Genomic DNA, 13,685 nt, shown 5'->3' on the forward strand with positions numbered 1-13,685 from the left:
TTGACTGACACCATGGTGATGGTTTCCTTAAGAATGTAACTTCTTTCAGTTATAATGATGCTACTGTATTGCCAGAATGACATTGTTATGCTGTCTATGAAACTTCTTTTCACTAGCAGGTCAGCAACAAAACCAGTGGAAAAAAATACAACTACATGAGATCTCATCTTTGTAACCCACTAAGGACATGATACACATTTGTTATTTAATTAAAACTCTTAATATCATGGCTCTCAAATAAATTCTTAAAATGACTTACTGTAACTGATGTTAAAAAGCTTAGTAGTAGGTTTCACTATGAACAATAAAAATTCAAGAGGATAAGAAAACCAAATGAATACCATATTTTGCGGTACATCTTAAAATGAGTTCTAAGTGTAAAATCAAATTTAAACTACTGTAAATGCAGTACATACAAAGAGTGAGATAAGCCATTTCAACATAAACCAGAACATTCTTAATTTTAAAGCAACCTGCTTGTGCCACAGCCTAAAGCTGATCTATACTCTCCACATGATGCTGTTCTTACAATCCACAGTTCCAGTAACTATGACAGACCTTTGGGGCTAAAATTTCCCTTGTGGATGACTGACACATGGCAGTATTCATTTTAAAAGGGACAGAATGAATAGGAAGAGATCCAGTTTAAATGTTTCAGCTACTTCCAAGAATTCAAGGTAGGAATAAATAGTTTATTTTTTATTATATTAAAAAAATTCTACTCCTCAACAGCACCATCTGATACCAACATACTCTGTAAACGCACCTAAAATTTGGTGTTGTTAAAAAATCTTTTATCATTTTGATGAAGAGAATGCCCATCTTTGGCTACAGCTATACGCTTCCAAAAATATAATCAGTTCAAACATGCTCAGTAGATTTATTTGTTTATTCTTTTTAAAGTTCTGTGTCTAAATGCTGAGATTCCATCTCCTCCAAGCTGTCGACTACTGTGGCTGATCAAAATTTTGTAATGACTCTTCTCAGCTGCCAAATTACCAGAACAAAACCAGAGCAGAAAGCTATTGTGTCAATTATCTCCCTCCTGATACCACAGTAGCAGAGGTGTGCTTTTTAATGTCACTAAAGTATGACATCTGACATCAAATCTGCAGCCAAAGAATTGGCTGGTTATCTAATTACTAAAACTTAATTTGAAAGATCAGCAGTTCTTCAACTGTTAGACTTAAATTAAGGGAGGTTGTTGTTGGTAAACACAAACTAGGCTCACAGAAAAATCATTTATACAGACTCTAATTGCGCCCTGGTGTCTGTCCAGGACCCCTAGATGGGGATCTGGTCACAGCACATCTCAACTCCCTTCTATCCTGGAGACACTGGATGCCTCCAAGCGGAAACCAGGGAGCTGCAGTGCACGTGGATGTCATCTCCATATGGACTCCAAGGTGTAGCCTAGGCATGTTAGCAATGGAGGCACTACACGTCCAGTCATTGAGCCAAAAGCATTTGTTGGAAAATTTATATTACTGAACTAGATTATAAGGTGAGAGCTTGCAAAGACAGACACTCATGGGGAGTGGGAGAGGGAACACACAGGAAAAAAACAAAATACTACACAGCAGGTCAGAAATATACATCTGTTAAGGACTACAGGAAGAAGGAGGTAGCTGACTTAATAAATGTACCAGGGAAAAGCTTAAAGAGGAAAGCAGAAAACACATTATGTTGGACTCCCTAAACAAGACAAGAGCACAACACTTTGAATAACTCCCAGAACTATCTGATGGGTGACCTGGAGGAAAAAGGGCCTTCTATCACATCAGTATCTGCCAGAAAAGGTACAGTTAGGCACTGGCAGTCTATTAGGCTCCTAGAATGTGATCAGGAAAATTGATTTTTAAAATACAGTGGAGGCTAGTGCAGGATACTACAGTAAAGTTTTCAAATTAAAAAACCTTCTCAAAACCTGCAGTAGTGGTTTAATGAATCTCAATATACATTTTAAGATATAATTTAATGAGAATTAAATCTGTGAAAATTCTAACTCAATTATATTTCAAAAATTGAAAGTCCTACTTTTTTCTAGTATAGAAGCAAGCCTGCTAAATGTAAGCATTTGCTGCCACCACGTGTACACTTCAAAAACTGCAGTCTTACTAAGGATACTCACTTTCATGTACCATCAAAGTCAGAAATCACCTTTCAGACTACATAATAGGGTGTTGCAGACTTACTTAGTCAGTAGAGGGCTGAGTTTGAGAGACTGCCAATGTAATATGAAGTCTTTTGCCAATACACAGATTGCAGAGCTGATATTACTATACACTGAACGGTATGCAAACTCGATTCAGTTACATAATCCATACACACTCTCTAGGCAATGGTAAATAGCAACACACTGATTATGAGCTAAATGATATGTGGTGACCTACAGAAAATAAACCAATAGCTCTGGTCCATTCTATTCAGATATTAATACTATCAACACAATTCAATACTTTCAATTACAACTTCTTCAAAGAAGCAATGGTTATGTGGAGTTGTCCTAAATTCTCACCCTTTCACCAGGCTTATTCTGGTTCAGATTTAGAAAAAGAAAAAAGTGATAACAGTGCAGTGACCCAGTCACGTATTAGAGCATAACTTCTCCTCTAAATTATGGTGGCAGCTATAGAATAATTCAGGAAGAAAAAAAAAAAAAATGGCATAACAGTAGCGTACCAACTTTATGTTACTCAGAAATTCCCTGTAGCAAGGGAACTTGCTGGATGGTAAGGATCAGTTGTTAGCCATTCTGGAAAGATGGGCCTAGATCAGTTTGAAAGGTATTCCACTGATTTAGCTACTTACTGCCAGCGCGGGGAGTGCTCTACAGATTTTCTGCTCAGTCTATTCCAAGTACTGAGTAGCAGCATAAACAGCAAGATAACAATTAGAAGATCTAATTCACGCAGCTTCACTCTTAAAACAGACAAAACTTTTGGCATTATGAAAGCCAGCTGAAACAAAATAAAGAGGCTACTAAATGTAAGATTATGAAGCCAAAACCTTGAGGTTCATCTCGCGAAAACGTATTTGATTAGCTGAATCCAGCATCACAGTGAACTGTATAAAAGAACCTTGATCCTTTCACGGGTCCATGCACATCAGTGTCATAAGTACTGCTCTATATTTAAATGCAAAATACAAGTTCAGGGCCATAAAACTTCTGTAAATTGTATAATGGCACTTGTGCAGATACTTAATATGATGGTTTTTTATAAAAAATTCTCAAGCTATTATTTAAAAGTGCTCCAGATTCCATTTTAACTCACAGAAAATATCAATTTTGTGTTTACACAGGACAGAAAAGCACATCCATGCAGTATATGCAATTACAGCACTCATAATATTATAGCAGTAATTACAAAATATGGTACTTGACAGCACTTGTGGAAAGTTGGCAGTTTATAGTGTTGATACTGGAAATGCATTGAAAACACAGTAAAACCTACCATGCTTACAAAACACTACAAGCTGGCAATATTTACACAAGTAACTAATGCTAGAAGGAAGGTTTCATTAAAACACAAACAAACAAAAATCCTTGTAAATTTGCAATTCCAATTTACACCCAGTTTGTCTGACCCACTACATCATCTGAAAATACAAGAAAGTCCAAAAGGTTTATGGATCAGTTATCTAGATACTATCTTCATCAGAAAAGCTAACCTGGTAAGGTTTTCTAAGTTCTACTGTAAAACACTTGAATAATAAAAATACTTAGTGTTGGAACATCAAAATGGGGACAAAACGATCAGAATGCCTGCCGCCGCCTCCTCCTCCTCTTTCCTCAAGCCAAAAAGCAGACAAGAAATCTAACAAGACCTCTGCTTGCATACATACAACTTAGAGACAACTTTTAAAAACATTGACCTTTATTTCCTATAGATCTGTATCCAGTCAAACTTTGAAAAGGTTGTCAAGGAATGTGGAAAAAGCAGAATTAGTTTAATTTGCAGCAAATGAAAAGGTAATCTACTACCTTCAAGGACTACTCGGGAATCTAAATGTACACCACAAAAAAAAAAAAAAAAAAAAAAGACTCTTGATCATTACGGATATATTTTTTAAAATTACGTGCAATTGTGTATATAATTTATGTACACAAGCTTCTGATTTACTGAGTTTCAACAACGTACAAAAGTACTAAGATATGTTATAGATAGCATGGTGATGGACAGAATTTTATACCACCACTAGATGGAAACCTGAATTACTTTTTAAATGACAATTCTGTAAAGGTTCCATTAGTGGTTGAGTTTCTACAGTGTCTGATTATTTATTTCTATTTTCCTAGTTAGAGATATGTTGACTGTTACAAACCTGCATTCATTACAAAAGTATCAGTTAGCAGGCATACACAGAACATCCTGTAATATCTTAGAATCGTAAAACTTTAAAATAACAGGCCCTGCTGATTTCTCAAGCAAGCACTACTGAATACAAGGAGTAAGGTGTTGTGCATATTAGACAATTACCCCACTTCTACAGCAATTTAAACTTTTAAATCTGGGTTATAGCTGATAAAAACTGCTGTACTCCCACAATAAATTGCAGTTTGGCTTTAATTAATATCACATTTTAAATATCAAAGAACTGTTACATATTTTATAAATACATGTAACAATCAAATCATCTGAAACTTATAAACTCATTTGCGCACCACATTTATATAAAGTTCCATCAGTTCAATGGAATTTACCCTGCAATTTATTATAACCTGAGGTGACTGGCATACAGAAGCGGCTGACATTACTGACCAACATGACCCCAATGACTCAGAAATTCTTTCCTGTTGCGTCAAGACAGTTGGAAATAAAAACTTCTGCTAGCAGACAGGCACAGCGACCAGGACAGCCATCTGCCTAGCTACAGGCATACATATAAACCATAATATATAGATAACTGATACAGCAACAGTATAGAAGTATTACGAATACTGATGACACAGCTTATACAAATTTGAATTAGGAAAATAGAGTAAAGGTCTATAACAAACATGAAATTTCACATTTGCCTTTATGTCTTACTTTGTTAACTCTAGACCACACTGTTATTGAATGCAATAGTACACACACACAAAGTGCATTTACATATAACAAAGTTAAACAAAAGAAGTTAATCAAATGCTATACCACACCAACAGGCACACAGAAATAAACAGCTTACTGGCCTTCCCAGTGCGCAGGCCAGTCTAAAAGAAAGCGGCTCCATTCTCCAAGTGAGAAGCACTGAACGCCCCTTCTCATGCCAGACGGGTACCACTCGCTAGTGGTATCCAGCACGTTACCCCAAGTCTCCCTGCACGACAAAACTCCCAGACCGTATGGATCCGCAAGGCAAAAGAAGCAGGCCTTAACTCTTGCTTCCAAATCTAAATCTGAAGAAGAACTGAAAGGATGGAAGTGAAGCCACAGTATTAAGATGAGGTATTAGCGTGAAATTTTGTTGTAGGGACCTGTGGGTCAACCGTTGTTTTTATTTTTGTGGTCAAAGCGATCACAGCACGTGAATGCTGTTTCAGGAAACTTAGCAAATCATGCACGTACCAAGGCAGAAGTGCCACCTGCCACAGGTGGATCCCAAAGCTCACGCCGAAGCAGGCGCCACAGACGCCAGGTCAGGGCGGCAGGCGGGCTTCCCGCTCCTGGGCGCACCTCAGTGCCACGGGCCCTCTCATTTATCAGCCACGACTACGGGGCGCTCAGAAAAGGGAGAAATTATTTCCTGTCTTTTGAGAAGTATCAAAGAAAATCAAGGAAATTGTCTCCAATTTAGTCTTTACAAATTAATACCCATGAACACTCTAAGCGAAGGCTAAATATATAAGTCTCAATAGGAATTTACTCTTAATGTGAAGGCTTTCATCCAGATAGCCATAAAATCGCTAAAAGCAAATTCCAAAGTATCCAGTAATGTTACAATGAAATACTACTCCTGAATCCTATTTCACAATTTTTATTAAAGCCATAAAATGGCAAAACCCTCAAAATCGTATTTCATTTTCAAAATGTATTTCATTGTCAGGCAAAGAAAAGATCACTTATATAATGTATTTCACTGTAACTTAGAGCAGAAAACAGAAAGTTAGCAGCAGTTTTAGACTTTTTCAACCTATATATTTGCTGGAAGACAGTCCACAAGGGAATCCAAGTGCCCCATTCCTGGGCCAGTTTGATTCCAGTACCACTATGTCCTGGGAAATATTATGTGAACCAGACATTGCAGCAATGTAGGCAATTTAAAACAAATTTGATTAATGAAAATTATTTTTATCAGATCTGATATGATACCAATTAGGAAAAACAGCCATTTTTGAGCGGCTAAGGTAAAGCGACCAGATGCCCCAGGCAGAAATAGAGGTAAGCTCCACCTGAATTTTGCCAAAATACACGTAGATTTGTTATCAGGAATGAAAAGCAATCACCGTTCTGAGCGTACGACAACAGATGCCAGCTCCCAAAACAGTCTAAGTTAATTTGAAAGCTTACAAAAAGGCTTCCAGAGTCAAGAGAGGCCAAAACATTTCAACAGCAATTTATTCAATCTATTAGATGTGAGCAAACGTCATGTAGTTCTGCAGAATGATTCTGCCTCAACTCTGGATGGCCCACACCTTCCTATCTGCAAGGTTAGTCTTTTTAAACAAGGTAAGTATGAAAGGACAGGCTTCAAAAATTAAAGGGAGAACAACTCAATTAGATGTTGTAACACAAATGATCATTTCAATTACTTAGCTGAATATTCTACATTATATCATGTGTAACCTGGACCAAAATAATCAATAGTATCTTAACATTACCAGTGCTTAAGTAAAACATTCTCATCAGTTAACACATGATTTAGAAGACGGTTGGACTAATTTACTTATCATATCTGTCAACATTAATTGAATAGTATTCCAAGATAATAATCACTATCAATCTAATTATATCAGCCACCTCTTGTTAACAAGTACCAATTATTTCAATTAAAATATTAAATATTTAGAAAATAGAAAGGAACATATATTAATAATTGATATACTTAATTTGAATCTACCTGAACAACTATAATTCCTGAACAAAGCTCGCTTTCTTTGCCTCTCCTTTTAATATTTCCCAGTGGGTTTCAATATGCAAACCACTGCTCTAACGTCAATGCTACAAAAAAGCAAATTTTATATTGTTCTACTTTTATATACATTCAAAATGTACTTGCAGACTATATCTATCAGGCTCATTCACTTAAGTACTCTTTGAAGCAAGAATAGTCACAGGATAGCATCCTTATTTTGTGAATTCACACATAGTCTAGGCTTCCCATAAAATGACATTAGCCACATACATTTTGAGCTACATGACTGGGTTCTAACAATGAGTCTCTCACTTCCTCTACACAGCAAACTGGGGGATTCTTTCTCATCTCCTTTAAGTGAAAATGGTATAGCAGAAATACCAGGGCAGTATGGAAGTTCTTCTAGAATCATTCACATACTAAGACAATACTGCTGGGGAGTCTTTCACCTTTTTTTCATTTCTGTTTAATCTTACAAGTCTCCCTTTAGTGCTCCACTTGTATTTTTGTGCACTCTAAGTGTATTCAAAATGACTGTATCCTTATCTGAGAACTAGATTGCATATTCAGGTTCTATACTGAGAGTTGGACTCATCCCAACAGCAGTGTAACACAATCTAATATTAAAGGACTACAGCGGTATTAGAAGTTACAGTTGCTTGAATGCCCTGTAAAATTAAGATTCTTCTAAGAGATCTTTTTAAAGTTTTCAAACAGTAAAATCCTGAAACAGGATTTTACTGTTAACATTTCAACACATTTCCCAAGATATAATGGAATTTGCATGGCTTGATTTCCCTGATAAACAATCAATGTGCCCGGATCTCTTGAATCAGCATTGTGATTTAAATAAAGTTGGGGGGGGGGAATTGCTTAGAGCAGCCCTAACTTGTGATTAAAACACCAGGACAGTTAACTAAACACTTGGGAAAATAACTAAACTGGAAATGAACTGAACTAACTAAACCAAAAGCTAAATAAACTAGAAGTTTTCCTAAACTAAATAGTACTCAAATTGGAGGACAGGCAGGCACAAACACAGACTACGAACCCATCCAATGACCTTCAGCACATCTACACTGTTTCGTCTTTTACTAGCAATGTAGCCCATATGGCAATTTCTACTTATTAAAGTATACTTATGCATCTTCCTCACGCAGAAGGTCTGACTCAACCCATCAAAGCCAGAAGTGTTTTAACAAAAGTCAAATAGTTCCATGTTAAAACAAACCAAAAAGAACTTAGAAATTTTAATTCAAAAAGCATATGCAATGGCATATTAAGATTACACTGCATACTGAAGTCCTTGTTCAAAGTTAAGGAACATTGATGCGATCATAATATTTACAGTCTTCAGTCTGCCCTTTGATGAATATATATTAGAGATATAATATTTTGATATAAAATCACAAATACTGTTTTTCTGTAATATGGTACATCATGCCACTTTGTAACATACAACCTGCATGGAATAGAAGACATTAGGAAAGACTTTTCCTGGATTGAAGCTGTATATTTAAATGTAATGTAAATGTATTAAGGTATATGCATGCCTTAACGAACAAGTAAATTAAGAACAAAAATGCTTCACATGTACAACACACTGAAAGACCATTATCAGAGCTGCAACTTTTGCATTTTTCCCCAAATAATGGTTAAACCTGAACACAGATTACAAATACTACTTTGCATTAATGTTGTAGCAGTTGGGGTTGGGTGTTTTTTGTTGTTTTTGCTTGTTTTGGTTTTTAAGAAAAAACAGATCGAGAGGGAAGAAATACATTATGGTTCACACACATAAAGCAGCAGGTGAGTGCTTCGAGCATTGCTGTGTGATGCATATGCCCTTCAAGCACTGGCACTTCACAGGGACACTGTTGTGTTTTCCAGTAACCGCTCAGGAGCCTCCAGTCTATTTCCAAAGAAACCGAACAGCAACCTGTTGCCCAGGAAGGGTGCAACGAGAACTCCAGAATCGTTAGGGCACCTTCTGCAGTTATCTAATCCAAGTTTAATTCCAGAGTCCAGGCTCCTCAGTTATCTAGTTCAAGTTTTCAAGGATCTGGGAAACATAACATATTCTAAGATGTCTCATGGGCCAAAAAATGTCAAAGTCTGATTTAGAAATTCTACCTTTGAAACAGATAATGATTTGGGTGGGAGGCAGGAATACAAAACAAAACAAAAGATTAAAGGAAAGAGAAGAGCCACTCAGCTCAGTTAATCTCTCTCAGCATCTTCTCAGAAGAGAGACATATTTGCAAGGTTCTTCATATTCACACACTCAGATATTAAACTTAAACTAGTTTCCTTTCCTTGAACATATCATAACTAATAGCAGTAAATGTCAGATTTCAAAATTCATCAAATTGTGTTCCTTGTAATCTATTTTTTTCCATTTTTCCCTGTAATCTACTTTTTTGGTTAGGAAACATTTTCACTACTTGTTCACTTCTCAGAAGTGACTAACGATATTTCATTTTAAAAGATTTCTTCCTTTCAAAAAATGTTTTTAAGGAAAATTTTAGCATGGAAAATTGTAACCTGTAACTTTTCTTTTTATCTCATGTTAAAACCACAAGCAGTGATGCAGAAGCGTTTTACCAATATACAATAAACTGCAAGTGAAAATTTTAATAGCATCAGGCATTTGAGAGGGAGAGACAAAATTTCCGATTTCTGGATCTATCAGTAGGCAAGAGGCAACTAAAATATACTTAGTCCTTTTATCCAAAGAGAATACCAAGCAGTATTCTCCCCACTGATTTTTGACATATTAGTGCAAAACTAGTGGAACTCTTTTACCCCCAAGGTTTCAGCTATAGTGGGTAAAAGAGATGAGTCAGACATCTGCCCATTACCTCCTATTGCTAAACCTGGAAACGTCATACACTACCTATTCTAACCAATTTTCAAGACAGAGTTGAATAGGACCTCCACAGAAAGGAAAATAATTTTGAGATTAAAAAAATACTACCAAACCAGTAGTTCAGTGAGCATAAAATTTAGTGAAGCTTAATCATCTATAGACACGTCTCTCATAGCTGTTTTCAAGATCCAATTGAGGTTTTCTCCTCTGGTGAAATATTTATAACACTTCCCTTTCACATGGATTTTTGGGGTGTAATAACAGGCACCTGTTACGTCTCAGTCATGTAGAGAAAGCACCTACAGAGTCTCCCTCATATGCTGATTTTCACAAAACTTGTTACAACCTGATTATTTTTGAGATATCCACTTTTCTGTTATATCTGGTTAAAATCAGCCACTAGTTCACAGGGAGAGGCAGAGGGAGATAAGTAGAAGCAGTGCTCACATAAGACTTGCTTCCTTAGGAAGCATACTAAAAAAAGATAAAACTATCACTCAAAAATGAAAAACAAGTTCATGTGGAAGCTATTTATGCATATGTAATTATTTAAGCATAATTATATAATTATCTGTATATGTAGTTATATAAATATATAATATGCATATACATAAAAAGTTATTATATTATTATATATATAGTTAAATATAGTTAAGGCAAAAAAGTAAGAACCATAAAAGATGACCTGATGAGAGAAACAAAATTACATATCAGGAATTCTCCCTCCGTAAAGAGCTCACCTTTCAGAAAACAGCATGTTGGAGAACGATATAACCACAAGAATCAGCAATGGTTAAGTTAGTGGTAATTAGCACCAATAGAATTAACAGGCATTCATATTTTCTTTTTCTGATAAATATCCTTAAACAATGCAAAGTCTAGTAAGCTACTGGTGACAGAGCAGATGACAGGATGGCTAGAAGATATGACTAGCAGAAAGAGCAGGCCACAGGAGTTGGACAACCAATAGAGGCCAATTCAAAATAAATCAGTCTTCCCTTCTGCAGTAAGTGTTGGGCAAAATCCCTTGCTTACATATAAGCACAGAGTCTAAAGCAGCTTTTCCTCCTAGACGCCAAGTCTAAATAATGATGCATGGAGAGGAAAATGTGGCTACTTTATAGGTATGTGGTAGAAACACCTATAAAATAAGCTCAGGTAAAAGCTTGATCTTGTTTCAAGTGAATATTGGTGTCCATTCTAGAACAAGAAAAACACAGGTTGTGGCAGATACAACAGACATGAAACGCAGCCAGACGTTCAGGCAATCCTACTGCCGAGCCATGGATTTAGCCATGCGTTTCCTCGTTTTGCCTTATGAACTAGTGACAGAAGAGCAAGCGACCAAGGTGGACTTTCACCTCGTTTCAGTCTGCTTCAGGAACCTTTCAAAAATCACGCACGCTAGGGAGAAGGGCCTCAGCAGGCAGGAGGGAGGGTGGTTTGGTGGGGGGGCATACCAGACTGGAAACCCAGGAGGAGCTGGTAGAGGACTTAGCAAACACAGTAACGCCTGCTACTTTGGGCACACTGATAAGCACGCTTCCTCCCACCTCGCGTGCCTGTAAAGGAACACGGCCCCGAGCCGCCCCCCTGCCAGCGCGCTGCCGGAGGCGCCTGGCTGACGCGCTCCCCGTCGCACCTCCGGGCCTCCTCAGCGAGAAACGAGCCGGGCACCGCAAGGGAAGGACCAAGAGCTGAACCACAGAAATGCACTGCCGGCCTAGGAGCAGCGGTGCCATGGCAGCAGCACCCGCGGGCGCGGGGGCACCAGGAGCACCCCGGGAGCGGTGGCACCGCAGCTACAGCACCCGCGGGCGCTGGGGCACCAGGAGCACCCCGGGAGCGGTGGCACCGCAGCTACAGCACCCGCGGGCGCGGGGGCACCAGGAGCACCCCGGGAGCGGTGGCACCGCAGCTACAGCACCCGCGGGCGCTGGGGCACCAGGAGCACCCCGGGAGCGGTGGCACCGCAGCTACAGCACCCGCGGGCGCTGGGGCACCAGGAGCACCCCGGGAGCGGTGGCACCGCAGCTACAGCACCCGCGGGCGCTGGGGCACCAGGAGCACCCCGGGAGCGGTGGCACCGCAGCTACAGCACCCGCGGGCGCTGGGGCACCAGGAGCACCCCGGGAGCGGTGGCACCACGGCGGCAGCACCCGCAGGCGCTGCGCCACAGAGCGCAGGGAGCAGCGAGGCCGGGCAGCCCACCGGCCCCGAGGGGAGGCAGCCGGGCGGCCCCTGCCTCAGGAGCGCTGCTGGAGGGCAGAAACCGACAACGCGGACCCGCACCAGTGGCACCGCCCAGAGCTGCGCGCCCAGACCCGGCGCAGCTGAGGGCGGCACCGACGCGGCCCCGGGGCCTCCCGCCCGCGACGGCGCCCCGCGGCGGGGCCGGCGGGCACTTGCCTCCCATTCCCGCAGGAAGCGCTGGGCCTCGGCGGGCCCGGCCGCCTTGTGCTTCCTGAACTCCTCCTGCACGTAGCGGTCGCCCAGCGCCCGCAGCGCGGGCGGCAGCGCCCGGTGCAGCCGCAGGACGCGCCGGTAAAGGCCCCGCGCGGCGGCGGCGGCGATGGCAGGCGGCCCCAGCGCGCCCGGCATGGCGGCGGCACGGCGGGGGGCGGGGCCGCGCGGGGGGCTGTGCTGGCGCTCGCTGCAGCTTTCGCTTTTCGGTAAATAAAGCGGCTCTTGGCACTCGCAAAGGCAGTGTTCCCACGGCGCGGGAGCTAGCGCGTCCCTGGCGCCCTGGGGGGCACAACAGGCCTGCACAGACCTGGCCGGCAGGCTGCTTGCTCGGTCTGCCCCCTCGCTCTCACCTGCCTGCCCCTTTCGAGGGGCATGCTGCTGGCCTCTGCTTTTGTACCCCAGGTATTTCAGCGAGGAAAGGGTTACGAGCTTAAAGGCAGCTGCATCCGGGGAAGATCTTATTAGTATGCCTCAAGCATGCATTACTTAGCAGCATCCCTAAATGAAACTGTTGCTTTCTGAAAAAATTGTTTTGGATTTTGCTTGCTGGCCTCAGCGGCCTCAGCGGAATATAAGCACGTGCTGAGGTTACGCTCTGCTTACTGTGTCCTGGATAGAGGACCGATCTCTATAAAGTAACGCAGAATAAACTTGGGGCCTACACTCTGCACATGATTCAGCTATGTAGTGTTCATCTGTACAGCTTTTAAAATGAGAAATTCAGTTACAAATCTGACTTTAAAAAGAGATGGAGGGCAAATAATTAATTTGTTGTTTAAAACCAGTGAGCTCTGTGGATAGCAGAGGAGGTGATCATGAGGTATGTTAAAAACAAGAATCACGGTTTATTTTTACCTCTGTTTTCACCACGAGTAGAAAGAACGATGCATTTTGTATCGGTGTAGAATTTGGAGCAAATGATTTAATCCACTAAGACCAAACTTCATAAGCTTAAATTTGATTTATTTGCATTTTTTTTTAGCTTTGGGTCAGGGAAGAGGAGGAACTGTAGTAAGAAATCCTGCTACCTTCTTGGGTCTGCTCCGGACCTTGTTATCACTAAGCTCCTGCTTTCTATTACCTCCCACATACAGCCCAAGTTTCAGCTCTGCAGTTCTCAGTGAAGTTTTTTCAGCTGTTTAACATCATACCCAACCCACCCACATGGAAAAAACTTCAAATGTCAACAGTCACGGATATTTTGAAAAAAGAAAAAAGAGTCCGAAAATCAGGCAGTGGCAGCAGTGACGAAAGTCCTGCCTAATCACCGATTCCTGTTAAGCCCCTTGTA

The 13,685-nt window shown here is 40.7% G+C and overlaps 1 protein-coding gene across 1 annotated transcript in view; it reads right to left on the minus strand.

Moving 5' to 3' along the window:
- SDHAF3 (succinate dehydrogenase complex assembly factor 3) overlaps positions 1-12,570 on the minus strand; it is a 32,759-nt gene extending 20,189 nt beyond the window's left edge. The window contains exon 1 of the mRNA XM_026099470.2: positions 12,338-12,570. Coding sequence (XP_025955255.2) covers positions 12,338-12,529 — 192 coding nt within the window. The 5' untranslated portion in view covers positions 12,530-12,570. The remainder of the gene's footprint in view (positions 1-12,337) is intronic.
- Between the last annotated feature and the right edge of the window lie 1,115 nt (positions 12,571-13,685).

The sequence above is a fragment of the Dromaius novaehollandiae genome, chromosome 2, assembly GCF_036370855.1.
Source record: "Dromaius novaehollandiae isolate bDroNov1 chromosome 2, bDroNov1.hap1, whole genome shotgun sequence".
Classification (NCBI taxonomy): domain Eukaryota; kingdom Metazoa; phylum Chordata; class Aves; order Casuariiformes; family Dromaiidae; genus Dromaius; species Dromaius novaehollandiae.